Consider the following 13,383-nt stretch of genomic DNA (forward strand, 5'->3'; position numbering starts at 1 on the left):
ACAGAGAGACAGAGGGAAACAGAGATGGGGAGACAGAGACAGAGAGATAGAGGGAGAGGGAGAGACAGAGAGAGAGACAGAGACAGAGAGGGAGAGAGAGACAGAGACAGAGAGAGAGACAGAGACAGAGAGAGACAGAGACAGAGGCGAGTGAGCAGTGACAGTGTCGTGGGTGTGAAGACACAGGAGGGCCCGCCCTGGGGGTTTCGGGCTCCACAAGGGCACAAGGAGCAAACACGACCCCTCACCAGAGCTCTAGCTCCATTCGAGGGCCCGGCACTTCCCGGGTGCTCTCAGCCTGCAGTGCAGGGGGGAGGCCACCAGGACTGCGGCCTGAGAGGAGGCTGGTGCCCGTGTTTCCGGGAGGGCAGAGGTGAGGGTCAGGCAGGGCACAAACCACGCCATCCCCAGGGGGAGGACCTGGCTGCCCCGTGGGAAGAGCCAGCGTCCACTAGTCCAGAAGGCCTGACGGTGGCCCTAGGAGGCAGGGCTCCCCTCCGCGGACCCCCCTTCGGCTGGTCTGCAGCAGGGAGGGCAGGGGTTCTGCCCCCAGCCCTGGGGACCCCTGCGGAGCCCCAGGGGCACTCACGTTGTAGGCGTTCTTGATGAGCTGCACCACATTGCTGGAGTCGTCTGACAGCTCCCCGACCGCTGACTTGGGGATGACCTCAGTGAGTTTCTGTTGGACAAGGAGACCAGACCCGGCTCAGCTGGAGCCCTGGGGCCATGGAAGCCACAGCGTCCCTAGGGTTTGTAACACCCCAGAGGGTTCCTTCTTGCTTGTAAAATGGCCCAGACTGCCCCTCCCCCACCCAGATCGCTTATTGCTCTCAGTTAAGACGATGATGGTCAGTGGCTCAGGAACAGCCGATTTCCTTGTTGGGAGCACTCCTCCGTGGCCGACCTCCAGCTCGTGACCTGCTGGGAGACCTGTGCCTCGCCACCATGACTGAGCGACCCGGCCGTGCGGATACATCAGCTACGGCCAAGGGCAGAGAATCTCAAAATGTGCCAACACTGTCAGGAAGGGGTGAGGGGTGAGCATTTCAGGGTGTTGATGTAATTTAATTTTAGTAATGACTGTGTTAAGCAGGAATGGGGCCCTGGGCTCCAGCGGGCTGGGGGTCCCATGGCGCCTGCGCATGGGCAGGCTGGAGCACCTGTAACGCAGACAGGCCTGGGGCCAGCCTCCAGGACACCTCTGTGTCCCCTCCTCCCCTCACACTCTCTTTCACGGAATACTGAACCGATGGTTGGCACCCAGCCCAGTAGACTGACTTCTCTGCCCCAAAGCCCCCCCCCCCCCCGTGACTCCCCAGATAGAGAGTCCAGGTACCTCCATGGAGCCCACAAGGCCTGCCACAGCCCGGCCACCAACCCCTTGTGGCTCCACCGCTCTCTCCCCTCCACCCCTTGTGCAGGACCCCCCTGTGGCTCTGGGAAGCTGGGCTCTCCCCTGACCTGTCTCTCCAACCTGCTCTCCCCTCAGTGTGGGGCACAAGGACAGTCCAGCAAATGCTCTCCTTACAGGTTCTGGGTCGCCTTGATGCCCCTCACCCAGGAGCCCCATGAATGAGGGTCGGGAAACAGGCTCAGAAAGGCCTGGACACACTAGGGCATCGTCCATCCTGGGGGTTTGCAGAAGCCCCCTGCTTCTACTCCGTCACCGCACTGTCCTGCCCCGACAGCAAAATACCGGGGCCAGCTGTGCCCCCTAGTACTGCCTGCCGGGTCCTGATGGTGCACCCGGTCATCAGCCCTGCACGGAGCCCGGGTCCCTGTGGTTTGGCAAGCTTCCAGTGCCCACCCCAGGGGTTCTCCTGGACGCCTGCCCCTTCCCCTCCTCTGTGTCTCCTGCAGGGTCCTGTCCCCTTGCGGAGTCTGGAAAACTGACGGCAGGAGCTGCGGGTCTCGGTCTTGGTGTTTGCCCCCCGCCAGCATCCCTCGCCCCAGAAGCGGCAGCAGGCCCCCCCACGGCGGAAAGCAGGACTCGGAGAGGGTGGGGGGCCAGCAGGTGCTCTCACAGCACACCAGAGCCGAAAGGAGGCCACCCTGCTCATCCACAGACTGCGCAGGCACGGAAGGCAGTAACGCACACACGTGCCAGACAGAGGGCACGAGGGACAGAAGAGCACCTGGCCTAGGAACAGAAAGTTCCCCGTGCTCTGCTGGAATTGAACAGGAACAGTCATTCCGTGAAGTCAGGACAGAGCAGGGTTCCCGAAGCAGAGAAGGAAGCATTGTCAGCGTGCGAGAGCTGGTTTCGGGGGGTGGGGAACAGCCCTGGTGGGGCGTTTTGGGGGCGCGTCCCTCTGGAACGCGCCCGGCCCACCCTGTGCACCTGACGTGTGATGGGAGCGCTGATACTGCAATGCGCATGCGTACAAACCGAGAGCGGGGTCCGCAGAAAGCCTCGCCGTGTCGTAGCAAATATGGAAACACGGCGGCTGCGTTACGATCCGCCGGCAGAGAACATCCTCCTCCCCCGGGCGTCCGCGCAGCGCCCGGAGCCTCCCGGGCTGCAGCGCCCCGCCGCCGCCGCCGCCGCCCCCCTGCCCACCGCCGCGCTGTGAGCGTGCGCCAGCCGCCACGCCCGCGGGCCCCCCCCGCCCCCCCGCTGCTCAGGACCCCGGCTGCACCAACCTCGTAGGTTTTCACCATTCTCTTGGTCACGGCAAAGATGGGCTGGATGTTGTTTTCAGCCAGTTTGTGTGCCAGCTGGCCCACCGACGGATAGTCCTGGAGGGGAGGTCTGGTCAGATGGCCCGGAGGTCAGGCACAGAGCCCCAGGCCCTCCCTCTGCTCCACCCAGGGCCCAGAGGCCTAGCCCCCCCCACCCCTGAACAGTTCCAGGGTGCGGTGTCAGCTCGCAGCAGGTGAAGGCAAGCTCCTGCGACGGGGACCGGACCAGAGGACGCTGACCTCCCCCCTAGCCCCCTGGACTCCCTGTGCCGCCCGCTCCCTGCTCCTCTGGGGCAGAGCCCCCGACGCCACAGCCCGGCCCCTGCGTTCCCTCCTGGGCCCCCTGGGCTGTCGGTCCCTCCGAGGACACGGGACACGGGACACGGGAGGGCCCCCTGTACTGTCCGCTCCCTCCCAGGACACGGGGACACGGGAGGGCCACGCACGAATTCATTGCTGCGCTTGTATATGTTGTCCTCCAGGTGGCAGCGGCCATCATTGGGGGTCAGGATGGCGCCCAGCTTCCCGTCGCCCGCGAAGTGGAAGCCGTCGTCCGTGGCGAACACCAGCAGCCGAGTGACGTTGCGCCAGCCGATTTCCTCCTGGGAAGATGGCAGGGTGACGGGCCTCAGTTTCCCCAGAGCGCAGAGGTTGGTGGGGCAGCCTGGAGGCCGGTGCCGGGCTTGTGCTCCACTCCTGGCTCTCTCGGGGAGCAGCCGCGGGACTTGGAGTCCCCCGTCCGGCCCGGATCCTAGCGCCATGGCCTGCTCGAGAAATGCCCACACACACGGCCAGGTGGCTGGGGGGCTGAAGTGACGTGAACACCCTCTGGGGCCAGTCAGGCCAGGGACTAATCCTAAGGAAATAGCCCCCAAAACAGAAAGAAGTACTCACAGAAATGTGTGTCACAACATGAAAACATGGTACACACGAAAGGTGAGAGAAACCGAGGGACTCACAAAGGGACACAGGTGGCCGGGGATGCTCGCGACACGTGTCATAAAGCACAGCATCACACAAAAATAGAAGGGCGGTCGGTGCACGGGCCTGGGGGCCCACAGAGATGCTGGCAGATTGGAATCTGGTTTGTGAAGGTTTAAAACAGGGTGTCATAAAAAATAAAAATAAAAATAAATAATGTTAAAACAAAAACAAAAAAGGGGGCTCCTGGGTGGCTCCATCAGTTGAGCATCTGACTCATTTTTGGTTCAGGTCATGGTCTCAGGGTCATGAGATTGAGCCCCACGTCAGGCTCTGCGCTCAGCGGGGAGTCTGCTTGGGATTCTCCCCCTCTGCTGCTCCCCCTGCTTGTGCTTGCTCTCTATCTCTCTCTCTCTCAAATAAATAAAATCCTAAAAAATAAAAGCCAAGGTGTGGTCGGTACCATAACACAGCATAGATACGGCAGGTGGGACAGAACCGGGCAGGACCACCAGGGTGGGCGAGGAGGCGGGGGGAGGGCTGCTGGGGCGAGGGGCCGGCACAGACAGAGACATGGGGACGCCTAGTGAAGATGCCCCCTTCCGGGGGGGGGGGAGCAGCGGCAGATGGTGACTCCGGTCAGGAGCGGCCAGCATCACACTGCTCCGTGGCCTAGCCTTACAAGATCTTTATTAGATTGAGGCCTCAACAGAGTTGCCCAGGGTCACAGGCCCCTGGCAAAGTGTGTGGGTGCTTAGCAGGCCCCCCGGCTGCCCGGAAACCCGGGCCGATGGGGCCCTCTGCAGGCGGGGCCAGCCAGTGAGGGTGGCCCTGCGGCTGCAGGATGGAGGTTTGGGGAAGGCTGGGGGCCAGGGCTGGGACAGGACCTCACCAGGCACGCGGCGACCTGCATCATGGCGTCCAGCCCGCCCTCGGGGGCGTCCAGGTTTCCAGAAATCAGCTGCTTCCCGACCTCTGTCTGGAACTGGTTGGAGTTGTTGGTGAGCTTCAGCACGTGTCTGAAGGCGAACGGGGGCTGGCACTCCTTCTCCTTGTTGGGGCACGGGTTCTTCAGCTTCTCGGGGTGCGTGTTGACGAAGGGGAGCACCGTCTTGTCCACGAAGGACCCGAAGCCTGAGGGGCAGGCAGGATGAGTGGCCGAATGGGAGCCTGAGGCGGCACGAGGCGGTGAGGCTGCCCGCGAGCCTCAGTTTCCCTGCTGCGAACCAGGGCAGGCGAGAAAACACCACGGCGCGTGGGGGGGGGTCTGCGTGCGCCCACGTGCATGAGTGTGATGGTGGACGTGTGTGCAAGCACGAGCGTGTGCCCGTCCGGCGTGCGGCCTGCACGCAGAGACAGCGGCTGGGGAGGGGGCAGAAATGAAAGGCGGGTGTCCCCTTTGCCCCAGACTTGCACGGATACATGGGCGGGTGCGTCTCAGGCGCCCAGACCCCAGCGGCACTCAGGTGTGCTGCGCGTGTGTCATACTTTGGTAGTCTTTAATTTTTCATAAACAGAGGAAGTGGAGGGCTGCGTGGCATGACAGTATCCGGGGAGCCAGCCCCCAGGCGTGGCCCGAGGAGGCCCGGGGGGGGCGCCTGGCAGAGCCCCCCAGTGCCCTGCCCTGCGAGGCTGTGGGGAGGCGCATGAGCAGCGGGGCTGGCTGGGACAGAGGGGGTCGCCTCACCGATGCGGCCGGACTCGGTGATTTCGTTGAGGGCCCGGAGCAGGTCACCCCCCAGCTTCTTGACGTTGATGAGGTCGTCCAGCATGGAGTAGGAGAGGTCCATCAGGTAGTACAGGTCGATGGGGTACCCCTTGGCCCGCCGGAAGGTCACGTTGAAGGCAGCCGCCTGACCTGCCGGCAGAGACGGGAGAGAGTCAGGGTGTCTAGGGGGCACCCGCGTGTCCTCCACAGGTTCCGAAATGCTCACGACTGCCCCTTTCCCCCAAGGCCTGTGGATGAGTCACAGGGCACCCAGTTAGACTGGAGTTTCAGTAAGGAACACACATTCCCAGATGGAACGTTCCGGACACACCTCTACCTCTGAGTGCTCGCTGCTCGCCGAGCACTGCTGAGATGCAGGTGCACCTGGCTGCTGGGGCAAGCCTGCTCCATCCCCACACCAGCACCCGGGCCATCCTGGTGCTGGCCTGGGTCCCAGCCCTAGGGTGGTGCCTGGCCCACAGCAGGTGCTCAGCAAACATGTGATGGGAGGATGAATGACCCGGGGAGGGGCTGACTGAATTGTCTGTCTGTCTGTGCCTCCAGCTCCCTGCTGGGGCTGCCTGCCATCTTGGGGGTGGTGTTACAGGGCAGGCAGCTCCCCGGCCCTGCCCTGGCCTGTCGACATGGTCCCGTTCCTTCACCACATCCGCCTTCCCAAAAGGCACTTGTTGGAGCACTGACAGGGTTCTGTGGTCAAATCAGTTTGAGCAACACTGATTTAAACAGTCGCTCAGGTTCCTTGGCTGCAGGACTTATCAGAGCCTTTACTCTGCCAAGAGCACCTGGCGTTCTGAGAGTGGGATAGAGCACTGTTTTCCAGATGGTTCCCTCTCCCATTTGGAAGGCACACAGAGCAGAAGCACGCAGCCGCAGATACCGGGTGTGGGGGCATCCTCCTGCAGGCAGAGGGGAGAGGCCCACAGGGGAGCTCAGATGCTGTCCTTGAGGTTTCTGACAGTCCTTGGGGCTCGCCTACCTGCCGTCTGACCTGGCCACGTGGACACTTGTGCCACCGGTTGGCCCCGGCACCCAGAGTGACAACACACACATGCTGGCTCACTCCCAGCTGAGGCCAAGCCTACCTGGTCTCAGGTAGAGCGTCACTTTCTGTGGGGACAGCTGCTGCTGGCCGTCCTTCTTGTCCTGCTGGGTCTCAGCCAGGCTCCTGGGGTCCATGATGTCGTCAGCCGCACACCCCTTCAACAGTAGCTGCTTCCGGGTGTCACAGCGAACTGAGTCCGGCTCCCCTAGCCCAGTGAAGTTCTGAGGGGGGAGGGGTCAGGGGTCAGGAGGAGGGCAGAGAAAACGCGGGGGCCACCCTGTGGGTGCTGCACAAGACTGACCCTCAGGGTCATTTGAGGAGGCTGCCCCTCCTCATTTGCACCTGGGATTCAAAACAGATGTCCTCGCGGGGGTGGGGGTGGGTGGGAGGCTGGGCAGCTATAGGAAGACACCTGCCTTCCGACGGCCTCTCCACGAGGCTCCTAGATCACCCCAGTCTGGGAACGGGGGGCTTGCCCCCCCACTGCCTCCAGCAGCAGAGGTGACTGAAGGACCCATGTCTGTAGCCCCAGGCTGGCCCCTGGGGTTGCTCAGCAGCCCCAGGGCCAGGAGCAGCCTGCTGGGGCACCTGGCGGGGGGCGGCCGTGCAGAAGCTTCGGTGGGGGCGCCCTCCCGAGAGAAAGCACGTGGGACCCCTGGAGCCCTGGCACACAGGCTGGGACTCCAGGCCAAGCCCCTTGCTGTTTGGAGAGGAGTGTGGGGGTCCTGGGTTCAGGGTAGTGTCCTCATGCCCAATTTGCCCCCATAAACGGGGCAGGAGCAGGGCCCCCATCCCATGGGTCCTCACGCTATAGGCCAAGGAAGGGCGTGCTACAGAACATGATAGCTCTCTCTGCTTCCTTTCAGGGAAGGGGACTCTGGAAGGGTAAGACAGCCGTTCGGGGGCCGGCTGGGTGCGGCAGGGCCTATGGCCACAGTAAGGCCACAGAGGGGCAGGGCAGGGAGGGCTGGCACTTCCCCTTGGAACTCTGTCAATGCTTAAGAACTTGAGAAATCAAGTGAACTCCCCAGGAACCGACAAAAGCTTTCCATGTAACCCGTGTGGAAGCTACCAGCCTAACTGCATTTCCAACAAATTGAATAAGCTCACTGAGGGGCTGGGGAGCTCCAACCGCTGGGGGACATTTCACCCCCCAGGCTGTGGCCACATCACATCCAAGGGGAGAGACCACACCCCACACCCCACTTCTCCGTAGGCTGCTTGTGGCTGAGGCGTGGGCTGGCCTCTTAGAAGCTCCTGTCAGAGCATCGAGGGATCAAGAAAATGAGGAAATGTGTTGTGGATGTCAGGAGCCCGGCTTCTCCTGAAAGGGAACCAGGAACTTCCAGAGAAACGTTCCACGCTTGGGGCCAGGATGTAGGTCGGGGCCTGGGGCATCTTATTCTAGAGGAAGAAAACGCTCAAAAATAAAAAGCAAAAACAAAAAAGCGACGAGGGGCGTGCCAGTGGGACACAGCCAGCCTGGGGAGGGGGCTCCCAGCGGCCCAATCTGGAACTATTTGAGCCTCAAAATGACAGGGATACATTATAAGCTACTGAACAAAATAAAACTCTACACTCTATGGGTCCACGCGGATGAGAGAGAGACAGGGGGAGGACAAACGGCTCCTTACGTTAGAAGCCCTTAGAGGAGTTTATGACCTGGACGCCACCCCTCTGCAGCCCTCGCGGTACTGAGCGGCTCAGGCATGAAGCACCCCGGGGTGCTAACGGGAGGGGTGCGGGCCTGACGGGAAGGGAAGGTCTCCTGGCCCCGGCGCATCTCCCCACAAGTCACTGATTCACCGCAGAGAGTAAATAGTGGTATATCCTGGTGGGGAAGCCTGCCGATGCCACCTCCGCTGAGTGGTCCAAGCTAGCGTCACCCGTGCTGGGACGCGGTGACGGCGTGAGCCCGGTGCAGGGCTCCTGCCAAAACACAGGCCCTGGACCCGGGCAGAGGGAGCGCCGGGCCTTCTACATGGCTGCTGTTCTGCACTTGTCAGTGTCGAGGGTGTGCATGAGGCAGCAGAGGGGATTCTCCCTCTCGGCTCCGGGAGACTTAAAGGGACAGGAGCACCGCGGGCAGAACGGATCCCGGGTCATCCACAGTCCGAGGCAAATGCTGCCAAAGGCATCCCTGGGACCGCTGGAAATATTTGCGTAGGGTGTGCAGATGCAATCCAGCGCCCTGGCCGCTGTCCGGTCTTGGAAGAGGGTACTCTGGGTCTCTGGGGGGATGCCTTGCGCTTGAGAAGGAGGCGGGACGTGTTAAGGATGAAGGGGCTTCAGGTCTGCAGTCTACTCTCAAATGCTTGAGAAAAAATAATAATGTGTGTGCATGCACGCAGGGTCAGAACCTCAGGGACCCCCAGGGCAGGGGGGCGTGGTCAGGACCTGGGGATGGGCGGGGAGGAGGGCGTGGTCGGGATCTGGGAGTTCCGGGGGAGGAGTCTGTGTTCAGAATCTGGGGCGGGGGGTGAGTCCTGGGGGGGGGGGGGGCGGCGGGCCTGGGGGGGGGGGGGGGGGGTGGGGGGCGGGGGGGGGTCCCGGGGCAGGAGGGCGTGGTCGGGGTCTGGGGAAACAGAGTGGTGGCGCCCCTGGGTGCCAGCAGCTCCAGAGGCAGAGCGAGGGGGCCCAACCCAGGGGTCGGGCACGAGGACGGCAGCCCAGGCGCGAGCGCCCTCGGTGGGCACGCGGTGCACGGTGGCTCTTACCAGCTTCTGGCACCAGGCGCAGCCAGGGCCCGACTCCACACAGTCCCGGCACGTGCTGACTTTGTACTTGGTGCACTCCTGGCAGAAGGCTGGGGGCAGGAGGACGCGGCCCCGTGAGCAGTGCCTGCCGGCAGGTCCACCGACACGGAGCCCATGGAGCCCCAGGCGCGCAGGCTGCCGAAATGGGGCGGGGGCAGGAGAGCCCCAAGCCGGGGTGGGGTGTGGGGGAGGAGGGTCGGCAGGAGGACCAGGAAGGGCAGGAGGAAGGCAGGCTTCATGGGGCTGTGCCTCCAGGAGCTGCAGAGTGTGGGGACACTGAGGCTGCGGTCTGGGACTTGCTCCCAGTGGCACAGTCCTTCCGAAGCGGCCCCTGGAACTCAGCCCGGGAGCCTGGGGGGCGGGCACCTTTCTTTCCGACCCAGGATGCAGAGAACTCACCTGACGAGAGGCAGAGCAGCCCCCCCAGCGTGAGCAGCAGGGTGCGCTGGCGCAGCATGTCCTGCAGAGGGAAGGGGTCAGTGACAGGGCCTTGGACCCCTAGACGCCAGGGCTGGCCAGCCTACAGATGCAGAGCTGGGAGGGCCCTGTCCCCGCCGCCCTGGCTGGGGAGCACTGGGGCAAGCCCAGCCGGGGCCTTCCCCGCGACAGCTTGAGTGGTGTGGCGCGGGCCCGCGGGGCCTCCAAGGAGGAGGGGAGGCACACGTATGGATGCCCACCACATGCACATCACACACGCACACACCACACACACACCACACGTGTGGTACTGCACGCTCCGGGTCACGCCCGAGTCCCACAGGAACTGATTGCTGAGCTCGGAGCAGAGCCTCGCTTGGCCCAGGCCTCCTGGTGGCTGCAGAACCAGGACTAGGCCGCGAAGTAGCCGGAGCGCCTCCCGGGCACCAGGCCCGAGCCAGCCACCTGCTCAGAACCCCCTGCAGGAGGGTGAGCGAGCATACAGAGTCCGTGTCTGCCTTGCCCGAGGCCATAGCTCTAGGTGACCATGATTTTGTTTGTCCTTAAAAACCCAGCACCTGACGTAAGGCGTGGAGGCGGCCTGGTCACTGATGGATCCCGATGCCCCCCAGAGGCAAGGTCGTTGGGGGAGGCTTGGTGTTCAGGGTCTTGTTCTGGGTCCTGAAGGCAGACAGGGCGCCTTCTGACCCATGGCCTGCTGGGCAGCGGTCAGCACGGACAACATCGCCCACCCCTGAAAGTGCCCAAGTCGGGGGCTGCCAGACCCGGACTGGGCCCAAAGCAGGAATGCCCCTCTGGGTGCCACCCCCCCCGCCCCGTCTCACAACTCTGCACCCGGCTGTGATCTTTCTACCTGACCAAGAGAGCAGACAAGGTGCAGAGAAGCCAGAATCGGGTGACAGGGAGAAAGGGGCCTGTTGGATCAGAAACAAAGATCAATAGAGCCCACCCAGAACATGACGGGAATGCCGGCTCCTCTCCCTGCAGCAGGCCTCTGGGGCTCCTGGGGCTCTCCAGCCCAGCACACGGCCTAGTGGTGGGGGGCTGGGAGGGTATCCCCGCGTGGTCCCCGCCTTGGCCCGTGGGGCTCCCGGTGTGGCCTGTACGTGGGCCCCCCCTTTGCTCTCCTGTAACAGCTGCCTCTGCACCCGGGGTGGGGGCCTCTGGGTGAAGGAGAACCGGCCGGGGGCTCAAGGGGGGGCTTCCTGCGCTTCAAAGCCCTGCCCAGCCTCAAGCTCCCTGACCCTCCTGCTCCCTGGTCCCCACCAAGATTATAATCAGGACCCAGAAATGTCAAAAAGGAACACTCCATCCTTCCCTTTCAGGGTCAAAAGCAGAAGCCACGTAGCACGGTGGCTTCCTGGGTCAGAGCAGTGGGCAGATGGGCCTGGGAGGCAGGTTGGGTTCACACCAGGCCCAGTCTGTGTCTCCCAGCCAGAGGCGTGGGGCTCAGGCTGAGACCGGCCGTGGCCAGCCCCTGCTTCGATCTGGGTCCCTGCAAAGTTCCACAGCTGACTGCCGTGCTGCCCCGAGGGTCCCCACCAACCCTGGGCCCACCCGGACACTGCCACGGGCACGTTCAGCCTCTGGGGACCCCTCCACCCCGCCCCGAGGCTGCTCCAAGTAGAGGGTGGGAGCACCCTCCCCAAGCGCCCTCCCCAAGCGCCCCAGTCATGCCCGAGCTCCGGCAGGGTGAGCTGGTACTGCAGCCCCGGGGCAGGGGCCGCCTCACTCACTCTCCTGTGGCCATGGACCGGGCCCCCAAACATTCCCAACAGCCAGCATGTAAGCTCCATGGGCCGTCGCGTGGGAAAACCGAGGCCCCGAGCAGCAGCAGGATGTGGACTGGGTGCCAGTTCAGCCGGCACACCCTTCCCACAGAGAGGGAGAGAGCCTCACTGACAGTAAGGCAACCCACAGCCTGCGAGGTCCTGACCCTGACCTTAGGAAGCTGGGCAGGGGTGGGGAGCTGCCCTCTCCCGAAGTGCTCCTGGCCCACTGGAGCACCAGGGCTGCCACAGGGACGGCTGCACCCCAGCCCGTGGGTCCTCCAGCCTGTGGGGGCAAGATGCCTGGACACGTGGAGGAGGAGGAAGAGGGGGAGGAGGAGGAAGGGGAGGGGAGGGGGAGGAAGGGGAGGAGGAGGAAGGGGAGGAGGGGGAGGAGCGTCAGCTCCAGGACGCGGCCTGGCCCCTGGCCTGGCCTGTGGGGCCCGGTCACTCCCCTAACCCCGCCACCTGAGGGAGGGTACCCTGCTCCAGCACGGACCCTTCAGCCTCATCGCCCTTGAGAGAGAAGGGCGGGCCCCTCACAGGGCCCCAAGGTGCAGAGAAGCCCAAGGCCCTGGGCTGTAAGGACTTTGCGACAGAGTCACCCCTGCCCAGCCCTGCCCGCCAGGGGGATGCTGGTGCAACCTGAGGGGACTGCGGGGAGTCGTGGGTCTGGGAGGCCCCCACGGGGTGGCTTCCCGGAGACCCTGCAACCCGGGCCTGGCGCTCTCCCCGCCCCAGCCCCGAGCGCCCCTGAATGAATGCAGGGAAGCAGGGTCACCTGCAGAAGGAGAGAGCTCTGAGCAGCCAGGTTCTCGGAGGGGAGGGAGGCTTAGAAGAACAATGTAACACGTTCCTTCCAAAGCTCACACACACACACCCCATATTTGGTAAAAGGCAAGAAAAAGCGGAAACATGAGAAAACACATGGGTCAGCAGGCGGAGGGAGGGCACAGCATCTGAGTCAGGACATCAAGCTGCTGTCAGATTAAGCTTCCTGTCAAAGACGAGGAAGGGAACAAAGACAAGAGAAATGCAGATAAAATGAAATCTTACCACCTGGCAGGCAGCTGGGGCACAAACAGGGACAAACAGCTGAGACAGGAACTCACAACGACATGAATGCTCATGCTCTGCTGGAGACAAGAAGCAGCCCTAGCTTCCAATAGCCCAACCTCCAGGATCCTGTAAGACTTTTATGAAAATCCCCTTAGAAATTTCCTTTACTTCTACATCCCCACCCAAAAAGTTTATAACCAACCACTCCTCACAATCCCGGTGCGGCTCTTCTGCCCAGGGGTCCCGTCCCCGTGCTTTCATAAAACCACCTTTTTGCACAGAAAACGACTCAAGAATTCTTTCTTGGCCGTCAGCTCACATCACATCAAAAGAAGAAGGTTTTGCAAAAGTGCAAACCCTTGGACCGGGCCACTCTCAGTCCCAAGGGCTCACTGCGCCTGCAGGCTGGCGGGGTCGGAGAACCAATCCGCCCACCCAGGCTGACAAGGGGCACGCCCCAAGTCAAGTGACAGGGGCGGGGTGGGGGGGGGGCACCGGTGGGGAAGTTCAAAGATAGGAGGCAGGTGGGGGGTTGGGGTGAGTGGGTGATGGGCACGAAGGAGGGGGTACATGATGCGATGAGCACTGGGTGTTGTATGCAACTGGTTAATCACTGAATTTCAGAACCTCGGAAACTGGAAAAAAAAAAAAAGGAAAAAGATGGGAGGCAGGGGAGCCCGTCCGTACTCACCCCGGGAGCTGCAGGACTCAGCGGTTTCATGGGGAAAAAAAGCCAATGTCTACAATGAATCTGAAAAGGCATCAGCCTTTTTAAACCAGAAGACAGAGTGTGGAGATGGGGTCGCTTCTGCTTCCTACAGAAACACCCAGAATTGGACAGAAGCTGCAAGCCGCAGGAAGGCTGGAACCAGCGCGCTCAGAGCTCTGAGGCTCCGGACAGACGCAGGGGACAGAAGGGGCAGCGGCCGGAGGAGGCGTGACCTGCGTGTCCTCTGGACCCAGCCCCACAAGCGTCTCAGTGACCTG

The 13,383-nt window shown here is 62.8% G+C and overlaps 1 protein-coding gene across 5 annotated transcripts in view; it reads right to left on the reverse strand.

Annotated features, from left to right (window-relative positions):
* The window catches only part of ITGB2 (integrin subunit beta 2), a 28,944-nt gene that overhangs the window by 7,039 nt on the left and 8,522 nt on the right, over window positions 1–13,383 (reverse strand). For all 5 annotated transcript variants that reach the window (XM_025863401.2, XM_025863402.2, XM_073888893.1 and 2 more), the window contains 8 exons: window positions 9,530–9,590; window positions 9,092–9,180; window positions 6,415–6,595; window positions 5,291–5,461; window positions 4,496–4,737; window positions 3,129–3,284; window positions 2,644–2,739; window positions 590–679 (listed from right to left, as the gene is read on the reverse strand). In XM_025863401.2, coding sequence (XP_025719186.2) covers window positions 590–679; window positions 2,644–2,739; window positions 3,129–3,284; window positions 4,496–4,737; window positions 5,291–5,461; window positions 6,415–6,595; window positions 9,092–9,180; window positions 9,530–9,590 — 1,086 coding nt within the window. The remainder of the gene's footprint in view (window positions 1–589; window positions 680–2,643; window positions 2,740–3,128; window positions 3,285–4,495; window positions 4,738–5,290; window positions 5,462–6,414; window positions 6,596–9,091; window positions 9,181–9,529; window positions 9,591–13,383) is intronic.

Source organism: Callorhinus ursinus, unplaced genomic scaffold, assembly GCF_003265705.2.
Source record: "Callorhinus ursinus isolate GAN/ISIS: 27379988/994484 unplaced genomic scaffold, GSC_fseal_2.0 scaffold98, whole genome shotgun sequence".
NCBI lineage: Eukaryota > Metazoa > Chordata > Mammalia > Carnivora > Otariidae > Callorhinus > Callorhinus ursinus.